This window comes from Podarcis liolepis (genome assembly GCF_965112155.1).
Source record: "Podarcis liolepis genome assembly, chromosome: 6".
In the NCBI taxonomy this organism is placed as follows: Eukaryota; Metazoa; Chordata; class Lepidosauria; order Squamata; family Lacertidae; genus Podarcis; species Podarcis liolepis.
This window is the reverse complement of record NC_139559.1, coordinates 65098640-65115713: the sequence shown is the minus strand read 5'-3', so window position 1 is coordinate 65115713 and position 17074 is coordinate 65098640. Positions and strand designations below refer to the sequence as shown.

The 17074-nt window shown below is 41.7% G+C and overlaps 1 protein-coding gene across 2 annotated transcripts in view; it reads right to left on the bottom strand.

Annotated features, from left to right (window-relative positions):
• LOC310710069 (serine/threonine-protein kinase TNNI3K) overlaps window positions 1-17074 on the bottom strand; it is a 146602-nt gene that overhangs the window by 98743 nt on the left and 30785 nt on the right. For both annotated transcript variants that reach the window (XM_083510498.1, XM_083510497.1), the window contains 7 exons: window positions 16621-16759; window positions 8607-8751; window positions 8403-8507; window positions 4817-4911; window positions 3626-3775; window positions 2244-2330; window positions 138-194 (listed from right to left, as the gene is read on the bottom strand). In XM_083510498.1, the coding sequence (XP_083366624.1) occupies window positions 138-194; window positions 2244-2330; window positions 3626-3775; window positions 4817-4911; window positions 8403-8507; window positions 8607-8751; window positions 16621-16759 (778 nt within the window). The remainder of the gene's footprint in view (window positions 1-137; window positions 195-2243; window positions 2331-3625; window positions 3776-4816; window positions 4912-8402; window positions 8508-8606; window positions 8752-16620; window positions 16760-17074) is intronic.

Below are 17074 nucleotides of genomic sequence, written 5' to 3'. Positions count from 1 at the left end.
GCGGAGACACAAACACAGGTAAGATAGGCATGCCCAGCAGTTGTGTCACCAGCGGAACTGTTCTCATGGATGCCCAGAATACACAAATCTAGGAAAACACCTTTGCTATAAAAGATTCAATTTGACATTAAAAATACCTTTCGTCATGCTTTTAATCTTCCCTAGAGGAGACGGAACTGACACATAGGATCCATCTGAAATAAAAAGAAAATGTAGGCTTACAGATTTTCAAAAATAATGTATCACTTAATATACTTTCTCTGTGTGTGAAGCACCTAAGAAGTCTCATTCTAGGTTATTATAAACCTGTCTTTTGAAAAGCAGGGCTGGTGTTGTAGGTGATATAGTTTTGATCTAGCTTTATTAACATGGGCATGGAAATTCCATGTTGTTCCATCAAGGCAAAGGAAATGTCATAGACTCATTAATACCTAAGCTTTAGACTGCATGAATATTTTCTAAGCTGGTTTAAATGTATACACTGGAATAATAATAATAATAATAATAATAATAATAATAATAATAATTTATTATTTTTACCCCACCCATCTGACTGGGCTTCCCCAGCCACTCTGGGTGGTTTCCAACAAAATATTAAAATACAGTAATGCATCAAACATTAAAAGCTTCCCTAAACAGGGCTGCCTTCGGATGCTTTCTAAAAGTCTGGTAATTGTTCTTCTCTTTGACATCTGGTGGGAGGGTGTTCCACAGGGCGGGTGCCACTACTGAGAAGGCCCTCTGCCTGGTTCCCTGTAACTTTTGCTTCTCGCAGTGAGGGAACCACCAAAAGGCCCTTGGTGCTGGACCTCAGTGTCTGGGTAGAACCATGGGGGTGGAGAAGTTTAAAAAGTAAGGGCTTACTGTATATTTCAGTCTGTACTTTGAAAATCTTGGAACTGTGGTCCATGGAGCAATAGCATGGACATGAGAGACAGAAAGATTTTGTTGCATCCCCTCCTGTTTTGTGGTAGTGCTGGTTATTGTTTCAACTCTGCTTTTAACAGAGGTTCTCAATAATATTTTAGAACTGTATTGTGGGATTGCACGTACCCTGCCCTCGGACACTGTAATGAAGGGAAGATTATGAATTAAAATAATAAATAAACAAACAAACATGCGGGGATTCAGCCATCAATGGAATGAAAAATCTTGGATACGGCTGTACCATTTCAGTGGGGTTTCTTTTTTATTATACTAGAGTGTTTCCTGAGTACAAGCTGAATAGTTGGTCAGAAAATAATTATTAATCCTTGGAATTATGAACTAAAGGCATTTGACCCAGGGGTGGGAAGAAGTGAAGTTTTCGGATGAATATATGCATTTATTTTTATTTGAGGTATAAATATTGATTTCAATACAGCTAACTTCAAATAAAAGTTTTAGGACGGGAGTCATAATGCACAAGTAATCAAAGTGACATCAAAGGAAAGCAAACAACACAAAGAGAATGCTTGAACAACAAATCAAACATGTAGGAAGGGATCTTTCCTTCTCACTTTATTGCATGCAACATGGAATGACAGCTTTTTTTAAGATAAAGAGGAATTCTAAAAAGAAATAAAAATGGAAAGCATATAAAAAAATAAAGACATGGGTCAATGCAATCAAATGTGCTATTCTGCCTAAGCTATAACCTACAGGCCATTGCCATTATGAATGGCAGGAGTGGATGGAGGAGCTCTGCATCAAACTGACTGTCTACGTTATTGACCCAAACAGAAGCACATGCAGATACCTGCTGGTTTAACCCAATATTTTGCAAATGTACAAAGAGGGGAGTGCCTCTGTAATTAATAGTCTAGCTTTTGGGGCATCTGAGGTATAGGGGGCAATGCTTGTTTCTGGAGATCTTCTCTTTCCTTCTAATTTCTGCTCTCTCGGTGTCAGAAAGAACCATTATTCCTGGGCATGGAAAGTTTGCATCCCCTTCTGCTCTCTCTCTCTTGTATTCTAACCTGGGCGTTTCTTCTAGCCTGCCTAAGGATCGATTTCACCCATCTCTCTCAGTCTCCTGCCCAACCTGCTTCCCAATTTGGTCCCTAAGAGGCTGACCAGGTTCTACAGTGGACAACTGTCTCTGCTATCTCTAGTCTGGCTCCAGGCTGTTAATTCTTTGTACTCTTATGGGCTCTTCATGCAAACTAGTCTCTTGCCTATCTACTTCACTGAAAAGAAATCTATTAGATTGCATTCTTAGCAGTGCAAAATGAAAAAAACAACAACACTTGTGAATACTATACCTCCCCCAGGTTGGGAGTATTCGTTACAAGGGGATTCATCCTGAGGTCTTTTGTAGTGTTTCAGAAGTGTGACAATAGCATCATGTCCTGGAAGAAACCATTTGAAATAATAAGCAAACAAAAAACAAAAACCAATGAACATAACTGGATGAGTGTGTGCACCATGACAGTAATAACTTAGTCATAGCAATTTAAACTCTAAAAAACACATACCCACCAACACAATATAATCTGTCCTCAGCTTTTGTCGGTATTCAATTTACTTTAATGTAAACAAATAAAAGAATAAAATATGAATCACAGCAGTCTTGAAATGCTATCCTCTTGGAAAAAAACAAACGATGCCAACTAACAATTCAAACCTGAAAACACTGATGTCTAATAAATGAAACATGATAATAGTTAAAATTATAATTACTATTTTATTCCCCCACTTCACCCTAAAGTCTCAGGGTAGGTTAAAGGATGCTGAATCTATATCCACACATAAAAGCCTCTCTTCTAGCAAATGGCATCATATTATTATATGGATTTTATATTTATAGAAAATATAAAATATTTTATATTTTTATATATCATATTTCTATAGATGTACTATAGAAATTGCTCTCTGAAGTAGGGTTGTTTATGACTCCCGAATGGACCGTGGTTTAAGCAGGCTCATGCACATTTTAATGTAGAAACATACCCTGGCTCAGAAACAGATGAGCACAAAGGAAAGAGCTTCTGAGAATCGACAGTTTTCTAGTTGAGTTTGGAGGACAAAGAGAAGCAGAACATGAATCTGAGCTGTTGCCAGGGCAGATCTGTGAAATGTGTAACGCACAGTACAGCAAAGCAGAAACCACAGAGATATGCAGTTTCTTTGAAGAATTTCTGCAGGAAATCAAGGAGAGCTATCTATCTTTAAAGGAGGTTTATGCCACTTGCTGCCCATCACAGTAGAACCAGAGTTTGCTTCCACATAAAATCAATAGTAGTCCCTGACTTCCTAATGGACTTCATGGATAACTGCATTCTAATGATGTCTGCGATACCTTGTTCGGTGATAAGGGCTTGGGGGGAATTTAACCCTAAATCCTTGTCTATACTTGAAGGCAGAAGATGCCTTTTCTGAACTAGGATATACAATGATGGATTTCTTATTTTATTGGAACGGAGGATGGTTTGAATTTAATTTGCCGGGAATTAAGGCTTTGGTTAGTATTTCTGAAAGCATAAATCCTATACTTGGAATGCCTCATTCTCTCAGCTTTAGATGCTGACACAATAAAGACAGGCTTTGTCCCTGTGCCTGGACTTACACTCTCGTGTGCTTTCCAAGCTGCAATGCTATGTTTGTAATGTAAAAGTGTCCCCACCCCACCCCACAATTGCTGTACCTTTCTCATAGGCCCACATCAAGCAGGTCTGCTCATCTTTCTCACCACTAGACCTGCTGGGATCGCAGGCAACCAGATTCATATCAGCTCCGTTGTCTAGTAAAAATTGGACGAGACGGATATGGCCATGATAGCAAGCAGAATGCAACCCTGGAAAATTGAAGGTGGGAAAGAGAGATTGGGTGTCATCCAAATTTCCACAACACTGTAAAAGCACTTGTAGAAGACCAACAAAACTCATCTATGGATTAGGAATATAGGAAGCTGGCTTATTCTGAGTCAGACTAGTTCAATATTGTCTACAGTAACTACCAGCAGCTCTCCAAAATTCCAGACAGGATTCTATTCTCAGTGCTACCTGAGAATGCCAGGGATGAAACCTGGGACCTTGTGCTTGCAAAACAGTTGCTCTACCACTGAGCTATGGAAAAAGACATTGCTATGAAATTAATTACTGTAACTATCTGAGCAGTAACCCATCCTTATGGTTTTTGTAGTACTAATTTTTGCCAGTCTTTTTGTCTTCAAAAACTCCCTCAAACAGGGCTGTTTACAAAGCATGCTTTCTCTGCTCATGATATAATAGGCTCTTGGCATCAGGTACCAACAGGAGTTGCATAAGTTCCAGATGCATCCTGGATGGTACAGTTCTATTTAGGGGAAGATGAGCATCTTCTGTTTTAGCAGTTACAGATAGGTAGCCGTGTTGGTCTGCCATAGTCAAAATAAAAAAATTCCTTCCTGTAGCACCTTAAAGACCAACTAAGTTAGTTCTTGGTATAAGCTTTTGTGTGCATGCACACTTCTTCAGATACCTGAAGAATCTGAAGAAGTGTGCATGCACACAAAAGCTTATACCAAGAACTAACTTAGTTGGTCTTTAAGGTGCTACAGGAAGGAATTTTTTTATTCTGCTTTAGCAGTTCCATCAGAAGCATGGGGAAAAGGTGCTAGAGAAGTTCACGGATGTCCTTTTTGGGTCTTGCACTAACATAAGAAATCGCCCATAAGTTCCCACAATAGAAGTGGGCTTGGAATGGCCATCTAGTGGCCCAATGGCAACAAGTGACAATCACAATTGTTTTGCTTGGTGTGTACAACGGCTTGCAGAGCTGAGCAAAGAAGCTCCATTGTGCATGGCTTCTCCAAATGCCAACTCTACCTCTCTCACACAGACCTTCACAGTCTTACCTGTATGTCCATCTCTTCCTTGGTGGTTGAGACTCAACACATTTTGATCAAGGAGAAACTTGACTAGTTCTATGTTCTTGCCATAGGTACATGCACTACAACAGGGGGGAAAAACACCCTGTTTAAATCAAAAAATCCCAGCTAATAAAACTGAATATAGATAGTCAATAAATTATAAACATTGTAAACCGTATAAAAGCACCACAGAAAACTCTGTGTGTCTCAGGCCCTATCAACTCTTTTGTTTGTCCCATGATTCCAAGTCATGGGTCTGAGAAGTTTTTCTTTTGTCCTGCCACTTTCTCCAGTGAAAACATGTTATTTATTGCAGAATCTGAACAAACGTCAATCTGCAGAAAACCCGAACAATGTTTGTTTTGATCGAGTTGTAAACAGTGGGTTTTCCCAGGAAATGCAACAGGACAAAAAACCCTCTGGGACCCATGACTTGAAATAACAAACAAATGTGTAGGTGGGCCCTCAGTGTACGTGACTCTCCAGTGTGGTGTAGTGGTTAAGAACGGTAGACTCGTAATCTGGTGAACTGGGTTCGCGTCTCTGTTCCTCCACATGCAGCTGCAGGGTGACCTTGGGCTAGACACACTTCATTGAAGTCTCTCAGCCTCACTCACCTCACAGAGTGTTTGGTGTGGGGGAGGAAGGGGAATGAGAATGTTAGCCGCTTTGAGACTCCTTCAGGTAGTGATAAAGTGGGATATCAAATCCAAACTCTTCTCTTCTTCTTCTCTTCCTTCCAAGAGCCTTCATGTGACAGGTTGTGGGACAGCTCAGTTGCTAGAGCACTAGACCAGGCACAGGCAAACTCGATGTTTTGGGACTACAATTCCCATCACCCCTGACCACTGGTCCTGTTAGCTAGGGATCATGGGAGTTGTAGTCCCAAAATTACACCCTGCACTAGACTCTAAATCTTAGGGTTGTGGGTTTGAGCCCCACTTCGGGCAAGAAATTCCTGCATTGCGGGGGATTGGACTAGATTACCCTTGGGATTGGACCAGATGATTCTTGGATAGTCCCTTCCAACTCTACAAATTTGTGATTCTATTATTCTGAAACCTGTGGTTTACAATGAGCAGACCAGGCCCTGCTCCAAGGGCCTTTGTTGAGCAAAATAAGAACCAGCTGAAAACACCAAGGCTTTTATTAGGCTTGACCTGAGGGTCTTGCATGCGGTCCCTGGCCAGGTTCATGGTTACCCTGGCCTTTCTCTTCCCTTTCTGACATATGTCTGGTTTTTCCTGGACTCATCCAGAATTACAATGGCAAAATTACCACCTGTGTAAAATCAGCAAAATGTCTGAGTTTTTGCAAACAGAACCAGGAAGTGTTTTGCAAAAAAAAAAAAAACAAACCCTCAACAACTTTTTCTCTCTGGATTTTTACTTCTTGAAATATGGCAACCCGCAACATCTCTAATCCTTTTCAGGTGGTGTTCACTGATTTCTGCATTGTTTTAATATAGTCTGTATTTTGTTGTTAATATTGCTGTCTAACAGAGTAATCAAAACCTCAGCAGGGTGTAGTGGAGTAGCATAGTCACTATTGCATCCGCAGCACTGTTGCTCATCCTGGCTGGGGTTCTCAGGCTGCAGTGCAGTCAAATGCCTCCTCACAGCTACACTAGCCTGGGGCAATCTAGTAGATCATGGGCCAGCTTAATGCCTATCCTTGAGCAACCCATTTGTGGACTTTCCTTAGGTCACCAATGTGCTTTTGGTGGGCAGAACTGAGAGCTCTACAGTTCTGGGTCTCCATTCACTCCACTCAACCTCCTCCAGTACAGAAGATCAAAACTCTGGGGGCAAACACTCCTCCAAGACCTACCTGGAAGTCAGCATAACACAGCAAAGATTTATGCATGTGCCCACTTGGAAACAGATCCAGAGGTACCTCAGGTTAAGTACTTAATTCATTCTGGAGGTCTGTTCTTAACCTGAAACTGTTCTTAACCTGAAGCACCACTTTAGCTAATGGGGCCTCCCGCTGCCGCTGTGCAATTTCTGTTCTGATCCTGAAGCAAAGTTCTTAACCAGAGGTACTATTTCTGGGTTAGCAGAGTCTGTAACCTGAAGCGTCTGTAACCCGAGGTACCACTGTAGTGATATACAAACTGTCTTGGAGCTGTCACCTGAGCCTTGAGTGTACACACATTTTTTAAACTGTACATGTTACAGTTTTGTTCTAGGGGTTGTCAGTATTTCAAACAGTGAAAATCAGGACAGAAAAGCCCAGGGAAATCCTGGACGTATGGCAACGCTACTAGCTGTGTCAACAATATTGTTAGATTAAGAGGACAAGAAGCTGGTTGAGACATAGGAGAAAGCCTTCTGTGTTGGCCATGACCTGAGTGAAAAAGCTACCTTGGGAGGAATGTTTGATCACCCTTTTTCATTCTTTTTCATTACCTGTCCGCAGAGCATTTGATCTGCCAAATTGGGGGGGGGGGGGGTTGTCTCTCTGCAGCTCTTTGTTTTGTAGAAAAGTCTTATACGCTGCACTTTTCTTGCTATTTATTTTGGGTGTTCATTGTTTGCTTAATCCATGCTGGATTCTATTATTGTGTTTTTGAACATGAGCTCTGCAAATACTATGGAAGGGCTGAATATCAATATTTTTTTAATGGAGACATAAAGGTATTCCATATATACTACGTCTTGCTACCTTACTATTTTGCAGGGACTTTTGTAAATTTCCAACTTGAAGCTCCTACGCAAGAAACAGACAATTATAATAAATATTTGATTTCATGACGCACTGATATCTTTCTTTTATTATATCTACGTAGCAGATGGTGGTAACAATGTTTTTTTTGTGTGAAAATGCAAAGAATTCTTGTGGAAGCTTGATCATTTTAAGGAGGAAGCCAGAAAACTTAATTACAGATTTTATTGCCAGCACACTTCAATAAGAAATACTTCCCAGATGTTTGAAAGATCAAAATACATGTTACCATATTAATTACTATTTCCACAGCACAGTTAGTATTCAAAATGCTTTACAGGTTGCATTGTTCACATCCTTACACCCTTCACAGCTGAGGAAATGACTTTGAGGCTCCCACTGTATGTCATGCGGAGATTCTTTCCTCTGTGGTTTTCTGTAACTCAAAGCAGCCTACCGTAAGTAGACTGTATCTGTGGGAAAAGACTGGAAAGGGAATGGCTCCTTTTCCAAATCAAAATTTGCCTCTCTATACTGCTTTTTTTTTACCTCTGAAAAGAAAGTTATAGAGCAGCTTTGGGGATTCAAGTATTTCTTCTTCCTACAGGCATCTGGTTAGCCCAGGCATCCCCAAACTTGGCCCTCCAGATGTTTTGGGACTACAACTCCCATCACCCCTAGCTAACAGGACCAGTGGTCAGGGATGATGGGAATTGTAGTCACAAAACAGCTGGGGGGCAAGTTTGGGGATGTCTGGGTTAGCCACTGTGAGAGGTGGCTTGTTGACTAGATGGATCATTGGCTGATCCAGCCGAGGGCCCAACATATTCTGAGGAAGAGTTCCTGTGCTGTAACCTTCTCAAGTGAGGGGGCAAAGCGGGCAGAGGCATATAAAATGGCCTACCTGTGAAAGGCAGTTTCACTGAATATATTCTCCTTGGTGAGACTTTCTGTCCCTGCAAGTTGAATTAATTCCTTTACAACTTCAAACTTTCCATTGTAGCAAGCACTAAGGAGAAAAAATGTCAGCTTAGTGTTTTTAAATAGTATGGGAAGATGAACCACAACGGAGGCCGAGCAGAACAGCCCTGCAGTGCTCATTACTCACAGGTGCAAAGGTGTGTCTCCATAAATATTAACCACATGGGGCTGGACTTCAAAATTACTTTGGAGCAAGAACTTGACGATATCATGGTGCCCAAATCGAGAGCAGAAGTGGAGGGGAGCGTGGTCTTCATTGTCTTGAGCATTCACTGCCATTGAATCAGAGAGAGAGAGAGAGAGAGAGAAATTAGCAGGTCATCTTCAAAGAAAGCTTTCCTCACAGAGTGCAGGTGTGGCAGATAGCTCATGAACTACCAATTGGACCACCCGTGAGAATGAACCTGCTCAATCCACACCACATAATTCCAGCAGCAGAAGGTGCCTCCATAGCAAAGAGTTCTAAGCCGGCCCAGAAAAGTGAACCAAAAGTGAACTCTGCAGAGGAAGGCAAAATGCTCACAACGTAAACATACTCAAATCAAGATTAGGATCAGCTTGTGAATCTAATGTGGAGGGACATTTCCTTCAAACCCAAAAAAGAGCATACTCTGAGAACTTTAAGCAACACAATCCTCTTTGGAGGCATTTGGATCATGAAACTGGAGCCGAGGAAAGAGTTACACACACTCTTTATTTCCTTAAATAAAATGAAAACATTATTGGTTGACTCAGAGGCCTCCATGTTGTACACATGGACATATCACAGTTGTGGCAGGGGAAAATGAAATTGGGAAACTGGAACAGGCAGTTACTCAATGCTTTGCTCCTTATCCAAATTGAGGCAGTTATCGATGGCTACATTTGTTCTTTAAAATAATAATCAAGAAACCTGCCACAACATCTAGTTTGGCCAAGGCAAACACTCTGCAGCCACTGCAGCACTCTGACCCTCAAATATTTTGACTGACTGATAAAGGATTTGTACTCTGAAGCTGCTCCTTGATGCCATTTTCTTGTAATTGCTTAGATTGTAATCAGTTATTGCTGCAGCAATATTTATTGAATATCATGGTGAGGTTTTTCAGTCAAGGAAAATAAGAAAGCATTGTTGAATTAACGACCTTTTCAAAGAAACCTTGCTGCCTGCATATTAACAGTGCGGAGCAAAAATGATGATCCAAAAGGCAGGAATTAAAAGGAAACAAGCACCTGGGTTATTACAAAATGAATGAGAAAGCAAAGCTATTCGATATTAAGGAGCAATGTTCTGTGGCATGGAAAATCCAGACCTACTTTGAAATACATTAATGCTGTTACTGCAGATCAACAGTAAAACAAAAGTACCAAGAGCAATTTCAAATACTTATTTGAATCATGGGGCGTGGTGTGGGGGAGGGATGAACATGAGGACAGAAGGAAGCATATAAAAACAAGAAGTGAAAAAGATTCACCATCTCTGTAGATGTTGGTGGGGAATCTTCACTGGGAAACATTCTCCTCCATTGCTTTCTATCCCACAGCGCCTGAAAGCCTTTCTGGAGAGTGACCCCCTGTGTGGGACCCAGGTGACTGTTTAATGAGGGGTGAATTGACAAAATCAGACAGAGGCATCTTGTGTGAGCAGAGTTATGCAAGGCCTTGTGCTCTTGGTACTCGAGATCTCAGTCAGAAGCTGTAATTGCTGCACAGATTAACCTCACTGTATTCAGCCCAGGGGCTACATTCTCTCATGGACAAAAGTATGCAGTCCACATTCCAACAGTGGGTGGGGAGGGGGCAGAGAAAAAAGGTGGGAAGATCAATAGACGTGATACTTACCTTTCTACAATAGGCAAAATTTCAACCTCACAAAAGTTAGAGAGTTCTACACACACAAACACAAACACACTTGCATCCAGGCAAGCCAGAAACATTATCCCAGTTCAAATGGCACCTTCCAGCCAGGCAAAAGAACTCAAGGAGGGTGTGGAGCAGAGATTGTGAGGGATGTGGCCTGAGCAGAGTTCCAAGGGCTGGCTAGGGGGGCTCAGAGGACCACATTCAGCCCCTTGGTCCCGAGGCTCCCCCACTTTACCCTAGTGTTCAACAGTTGACGGCTCACGAGGCAACTCTCCCAAATCAAAACAAGTGAGAAGTCTAATTTCGTGGTCAAAATACAAATTCAATTGTCACATTCAAAACATTATGAAACTGGGAATTTCAAATAGTCACAACTCTTTGCTTCAGTCCCAATGAAAGGTGCCCATGAATCCCTTTTTGATTGAAGGCAAAAAGGTGTCTAGCTGTCAGTAGAATACAATCCCAGAACTGTCTATCTTTCTCTCTTGCGTACAATTCTCCATGAAAGGCATATTGCCATGTGATGGAACGGTCTAACCAGTAATAATATGGATGCATTACTTATTAGCATCAGTGTGAGCTCATCACAGCATATATCGTGCATGTACCCCATCATTTATAGAAGGAGATACTTCAAAAATGTTTTAGAGAGAATTTTAAAGCAGAGCATTGGCATAGCTCTTGCATCTTGATACCCGTAAAACCAGTTGCCTTAGTTACCAGGAGTAAAAAGTGTAGAAGGCAAAAGGAACAGAAAGAGTGAGGGGCGAGGGGATGAATATAGTTAAAATGCTTCTTAAAAAACAGCTAATCCTACCAAAGGTTTGGTTCAAATAACAAGGCCTCAAAGAAGTGTTACTTCCAAGTATTTTTTTTAAAATAAAAAATCCATCTATGCCAATAATGTGGCAATAAGTGTGCATCAAAGGATTTGGAGTGCTGCCCACAGTTCTTTGCTGGATTCACGCATTATTTCAGTTGGCAGCCAATGTCCCAGGTGCACTTTTGAAAACCTCCGGTCTTTGACATATTTGCTTATATGAAAGATGAAGCAGGTGAGCAAAAAAAATATGCAATTCATAACTGATTTCCATTTTAGCAGCATATTCTGCATAATATTCCTAGTGTAAAAGTCATCAGGAGGAAATCAGGCAAGGGACATGGGACAGGGTGCATAATATTTCTTGCTGCTGTGCCTACCTGTTTGCATAAGGAAAATCTTAGCTGAGAGCCATTTGTATGGGTGAGGAAAAGCAAATGATAGGCTGGATGTGAATGGCATAATAAATGCCTGAATGCCAATCAGGTTAAAAAAGACTTGGTGAGAATAGCTCTGATGGGTATAATACAATCTTATACTGGGAGGCAATAGGAAGTGGTAATGGATGTTGCTCATTGTTGTTGTTGTTTAGTCAATTAGTCATGTCTGACTCTTCGTGTCCCCATGGAGCAGAGCATGCTAGGTACTCCTGTCTTCCACCGCAGTTTGGTCAAATTAATGTTGGTCGCTTCTATAACACTGTCCAACCATCTTGTCCTCTGTCGTCTCCTTCTCCTTGTGCCCTCAATCTTACCCAACATTTTTTCCAGAGAGTATTCTCTTCTCATGAGGTGGCCAAAGTATTGGAGCCTCAGCTTCAGGATCTGTCCTTCCAGTGAGCACTCAGGGTTGATTTCCTTCAGAATGGATAGGTTTGATCTTTTTGCAGTCCATGGGACTCTCAAGAGTCTCCTCCAGCACCACAATTCAAAATGATCAATTCTCCAGAGATCAGCCTTCTTTGTGGTCCAGCTCTCACTTCCATACATCACTACTGGGAAAACCATAGCTTCAACTATACAGATCTTTGTCGACAAGGTAATGTCTCTGCTTTTTGAGATGCTGTCTAGATTTATCATAGCTTTTCTCCCAAGAAGCAGGCATCTTCTTGGGTAAACTACCAATAGGGGGTGCCCTATGACTTACATCAAATAGGGGCATCCTGAGGGGGTCTCCATAGGGGCTGTGACATGGTCCTAGCCAATGTCCAGGCTTCAGACAGGATTCACACCTTAGATCCCTTTAACAGGATACCCTTACTGAGGAGGGGGCAGGCAAAGACTACAACCTCCCCTCCATACAAAGGCTTACCCAATGCCTAACCACCATACTGTCACTGTGTTTGAAGCAGATGCACACTACACCTAATGATGTACAGGAACAAACCTTGGGGCCATACATTGATATTCCCCCACCCATGACCTGTAGATCACAAGTGATCCGTATGCACAATCTGCCAGCCCTAAAAATGGGTGGATAGGGGATTGCAGGAGTGGGGGGGACGTACCTGATATATGCCATACAGGGTTTGCAGAGAAGGTGGGTTGGGAGGGGGGCCTCAAATGATCTCAAGGCTCATTCTGAAACACACATTTTCCCAGTAAAATGTGAGACGGCTTATAAAAACAATGGAAGCATTCCCAAAGATCCTCTTCTCCAACTCTGTAACTCACACCAGTTCTTGTGGATAGCCCCAGGGTGAGAGGGAGAATGTAGCAGGTAAAAACTGTTTGACTCACTTGCTCTTTGTCTCTGACACTGATATGAGACCTAATATGACCCTGAGCATGGAACTACTTCGGGCAAGCAATGTCCGAATTGAAGTCTGTGACATGCTCAAGGAAACACAGAAAGAAAGAAAGAATAAAGAGGATAAGAATCTTTCAAGAAATATTCCAATTTACTATTGGACTCCCCACACAGTAAAGATTTTAAACATGAAACAGTGCTGGCAGCATCTGACCTTAACTTGAGAGAGTTCCTATTGTGTATGAATAAGACAGCCTGCTGTTGTATAATGGATTTTACAAAATCCAATATTGAGCTAAACAGTGACATTATAGTGCACTCCACTTACAACATGTGGGGTTACAAGAGACAGCTGGTTTTGGCAAATAAGAGCAGTCAAATGTGTCATAGATGGAAATGAATAAGGTGACTGTTCCTTCTGACCATCACAGGAAAACTAAATTTGCACCACCACGTCAGATATGAGACGTTTGCTGCACATATTTTTAAAATAATTAAGACTTCTGGATTTTTGTTCTGATTTCTTTTATAACCCTCCTCCCATAAATTAATGAGATTGAATGGATTTATAAGTGAACATATTGTGCAAATGACACATACTGGAAATAAACTGATCTCTGCCCATATGCGGTATTATTTTTGAAAAGAGAATTTTTTAGCCCCAGGGAGTGGGGTTCAGTCATTCCCCATCTGGAGAATTAGTCTGGCCATTTAATATCCATATCTGAGCATCCAAATCTTACCACGGAGCCTCTGCAAGTGAAGAACCACCTGACGCCTATATGTCTGTGGTTTACTAATAAGCACAACTGTACTTGGTCTAACTGCTGCAGATGGGTTTGGAAAATGCAGTTGAATAGTGACTTCACACACCCAGGTGCTTTGCAGTGACGTTGACATGCAAAGGAATGGATGCTATAAATGATCCAGTGTGCAGAGACAGTTGACTAGGCCTACATTTCTAGCACACAAGAACTTTTGTTTGTGGGTATTGTCACTCTGTGGGGAGTAAAATACATTTCCCAGAAAGTGATGTGTTTTGAATGTATGGTATGTATACACAGCCATAGAGTAGAGGTTGAAGACCTGCCCTTATCACAGAGCAATGTTCCCCCAAAGAGCACCCTCCACATTGGGGGACAGAAACCACCCATGGCAGAAATAAATCTTTGAGCCACTGTTGAGAGAAGCAGGTTTTTCCCCCTCTTCAGAACTCGCAAGACCTTGCAGCGACAAAGAAGCTTGTGACAGTCTCCTTCTTGACTCCATTTCAAGTGGAAGAAAGAAGGGAAAACCTTGACACTACCTTTCATTGTGCAAATGTTTAGCCACATTTGACAGCATTTTGACCTTTTTGTTCTGCCTCAACAGCCACCAGTCCTCTCCCTCGGCTTCTATGACCTGAAGCCTGGCTCTAAATGGCTGACCAGTCAAAACATGCTATACCGGATAGGTCAAAAGTACAGAGAGGCAACATGTGGTTGCGTTTCAGAGGACGCTTTCAAAACAGCTTGAGCTAATTGTAAATAATGAATTATTTTTTCCTTCTTTAATGCTTGCAACTCTATCCTCAGTTACCATGGAGATTTGAAGTTTCAAAATGTGCCACTTTGAGGCTAAGACATTTTCGGCTTCCAGGTTCTCTGCTGCTCTCTCCCTTTCCCAAGAAGATACAGATTTTAAAATAAATCATCTGTAGCGGTGTCCTGATTTCCTCTTCTTTAAGAATAAATTAACTTGCTGATAACAAGTCCTTTTCTGCTTTGTATGGTAGGTGCACATACCACTTCTTTTCCCCAGCCCCCAGTATTATAATTAGATTGGTTCAGTGCACACACATCAAGCTGTAAATATCAAGGGCTCTCGGTGGGGAAAAAGAGAGAGAATTACTTACAAATCTGAGTCATGCTGCTTCTACACTTTTTTATGAGGGAGTAGGAGGTATGTAACACTGTCATGACTCACAGAGAATATGTTAAATTTACACTGGCAGGCACTGTTGAGTAGAGTGTGTTGTGTGTTTGTGTAGACCAATTTCCATTGCACTCTGACACTAGCAGGTGATTACCTGTGGAAACAACCAATGTGAGGAATGAGGCCAATGCTTCTAGGCTATGTATGAAAAAACAGATAAAATGTCTGCCCCCTCCCAAAAAAGTAAGTGTCATATGGACCAATGCATTTTGTATTGGTCGAGAATTTACTAAGCAAGAGGGGGGATGGAGCTGCAGGCTGGTCATCTCAGGAGTGGCCAAAATCCTTAGTGGGCAAGGTGGTTGACAGCAGAGTTGCCTCCCCACCCCCAGCACAATCCCTATGCCTTCAAACTGCTTAAGTGACAGGCAGGCAATCAATAAGTCAGTGTTTACCATCACTACACCCCCTTTCTAGGGATCGTTGCATCGGATGAATGTTGACCAGACATATGGCTGTTAATGGCACAACACCCTATCTGATAGGAGAACCGTAGACATAGGAATCTGCCCCAAAGTATTCTGTTCCCTTAAATCATTCTACTAGTTATTTCGTGTTGCCTGGAATTACCTCCCAGACCACCTGTTGAGTGGCACCTGTGTTTCTTGCTTCAAATCTTTCATCAAAAGTGGGACTTCCAAGGAAGTAACATGGCGGACTGAACATTTTTTTTGTTGGCAGGTTGCCGATGGAGATAATTGTGTGGTGATTGATGGTAGCTGAGAATAAATCTTGCTTACTGAATTCACTCCGGCAATAAGAGTGAACAGGGGATTAACCTCCGGTGCTCTGAAAAAGCACCAGGAGACTGAGAAGTTTTCAGCTCCTGGGAACTCAGGTGGGGAGGGGGGTAACTGAATTATAAGTGGAGGAATCAACATCTTGCCAAAAAGCCAAGTAAGAGCTTTGGCGGGCACGAAGTCTGCAAAAACCTCTGTCTCTTAATTCTCCGAGACAGTTATAATTTGTGACTGAGAGGTTTCTCTGTCTGCTGGTAGAAATTCACATCTGGTGTGCGAGCTACTTTCTGGCTTTAAGAAGAGTCGATCGTTAAAAGGCTGAAGGCAGAACAATAAGCATGCTCTAGTTGTTTGAGCCAAGGAAGTTTTAAATGATCAAGAGAATTCAGAGTGCTAAGAATTTTCATTTTCTTTATTTTTAATTATCTGTTTTCTCGGTGAAAGTGTTGCCTTCAAATCAAAAGTAATTTTGCCACGTCATACTTCCTCCATGGGAACGGAATGTGTTTTGAGAAGAGCTAATGCTATGAATGTCTAAAGGTGGAGATGGGAGATACGATGAGACTGAATTGTTAATAAGATCAAGAACATTTGGTATGGAAAATATGTCATTGGACATTCCACTGACTGTTGATACCCTTCAGGAAATGCGGAAGAAAGGAAGAGAGAATACGAATATAAACCAAGAGGTTTGAGAGGTCAGAAACCCTGAAGTTCACAAACTGGTTTGAAATAACAATTTAAATTATGGGCTGGCAGGTAAGGTGGGAGAGGAAAGGGTCATGCCACTGACCAACAGAGAGATGGGTGAGGTAGCAGAGAAGTCTACAGGTGTGAACCAGCAGAAGGACCAGATTGGCTCTACCAGTGCACCTGTGAAGTGCTGACTCCCCAGCTCTCTTCCTGATGATGCTGCTGCCAAAAGACCAGGTGTGCCATGATACCCCCACTCACTGGCTCCTGCTGGTTGCAGGACTCTAAAACAGAACCTCAATGTTATGTTTCTGACAACTTACCATCAGCCTTGGTGCCCTCCTCTAACAGAAGTTTTGCAATGTTGAGAAATCCTTTTGCTGAAGCCAAATGAAGGGGCCTGTCTCCAACTTCTCCACTGACGTTCACATCAGCACCAAATTTCAGCAGGAGTCGGGTTACCTATCAACATGGAATCAAAATTGTAAGCAATGTTAGTGTTTTCCATGAAATCACAGGACAATGTATATAGGCTGTATACCTTAACTTTTGAAAATTGTGATTTGTGTAACATCCGGAACATGTTATATCTATCCACCATCATGAGAATAAGGCCTGTATTTATAATTAAATTGTATGTTGATAGAATACTTGCTTTGCAGCATCAGTTGCAATTCTGTTTCAAAAATGCTGCAGATGGTAAGAGGATGGAAACAGCTACAAGCCTATTAATTTAAATGACCTGAGTAACAAAATAAAGTAAAATGCCCATGAATG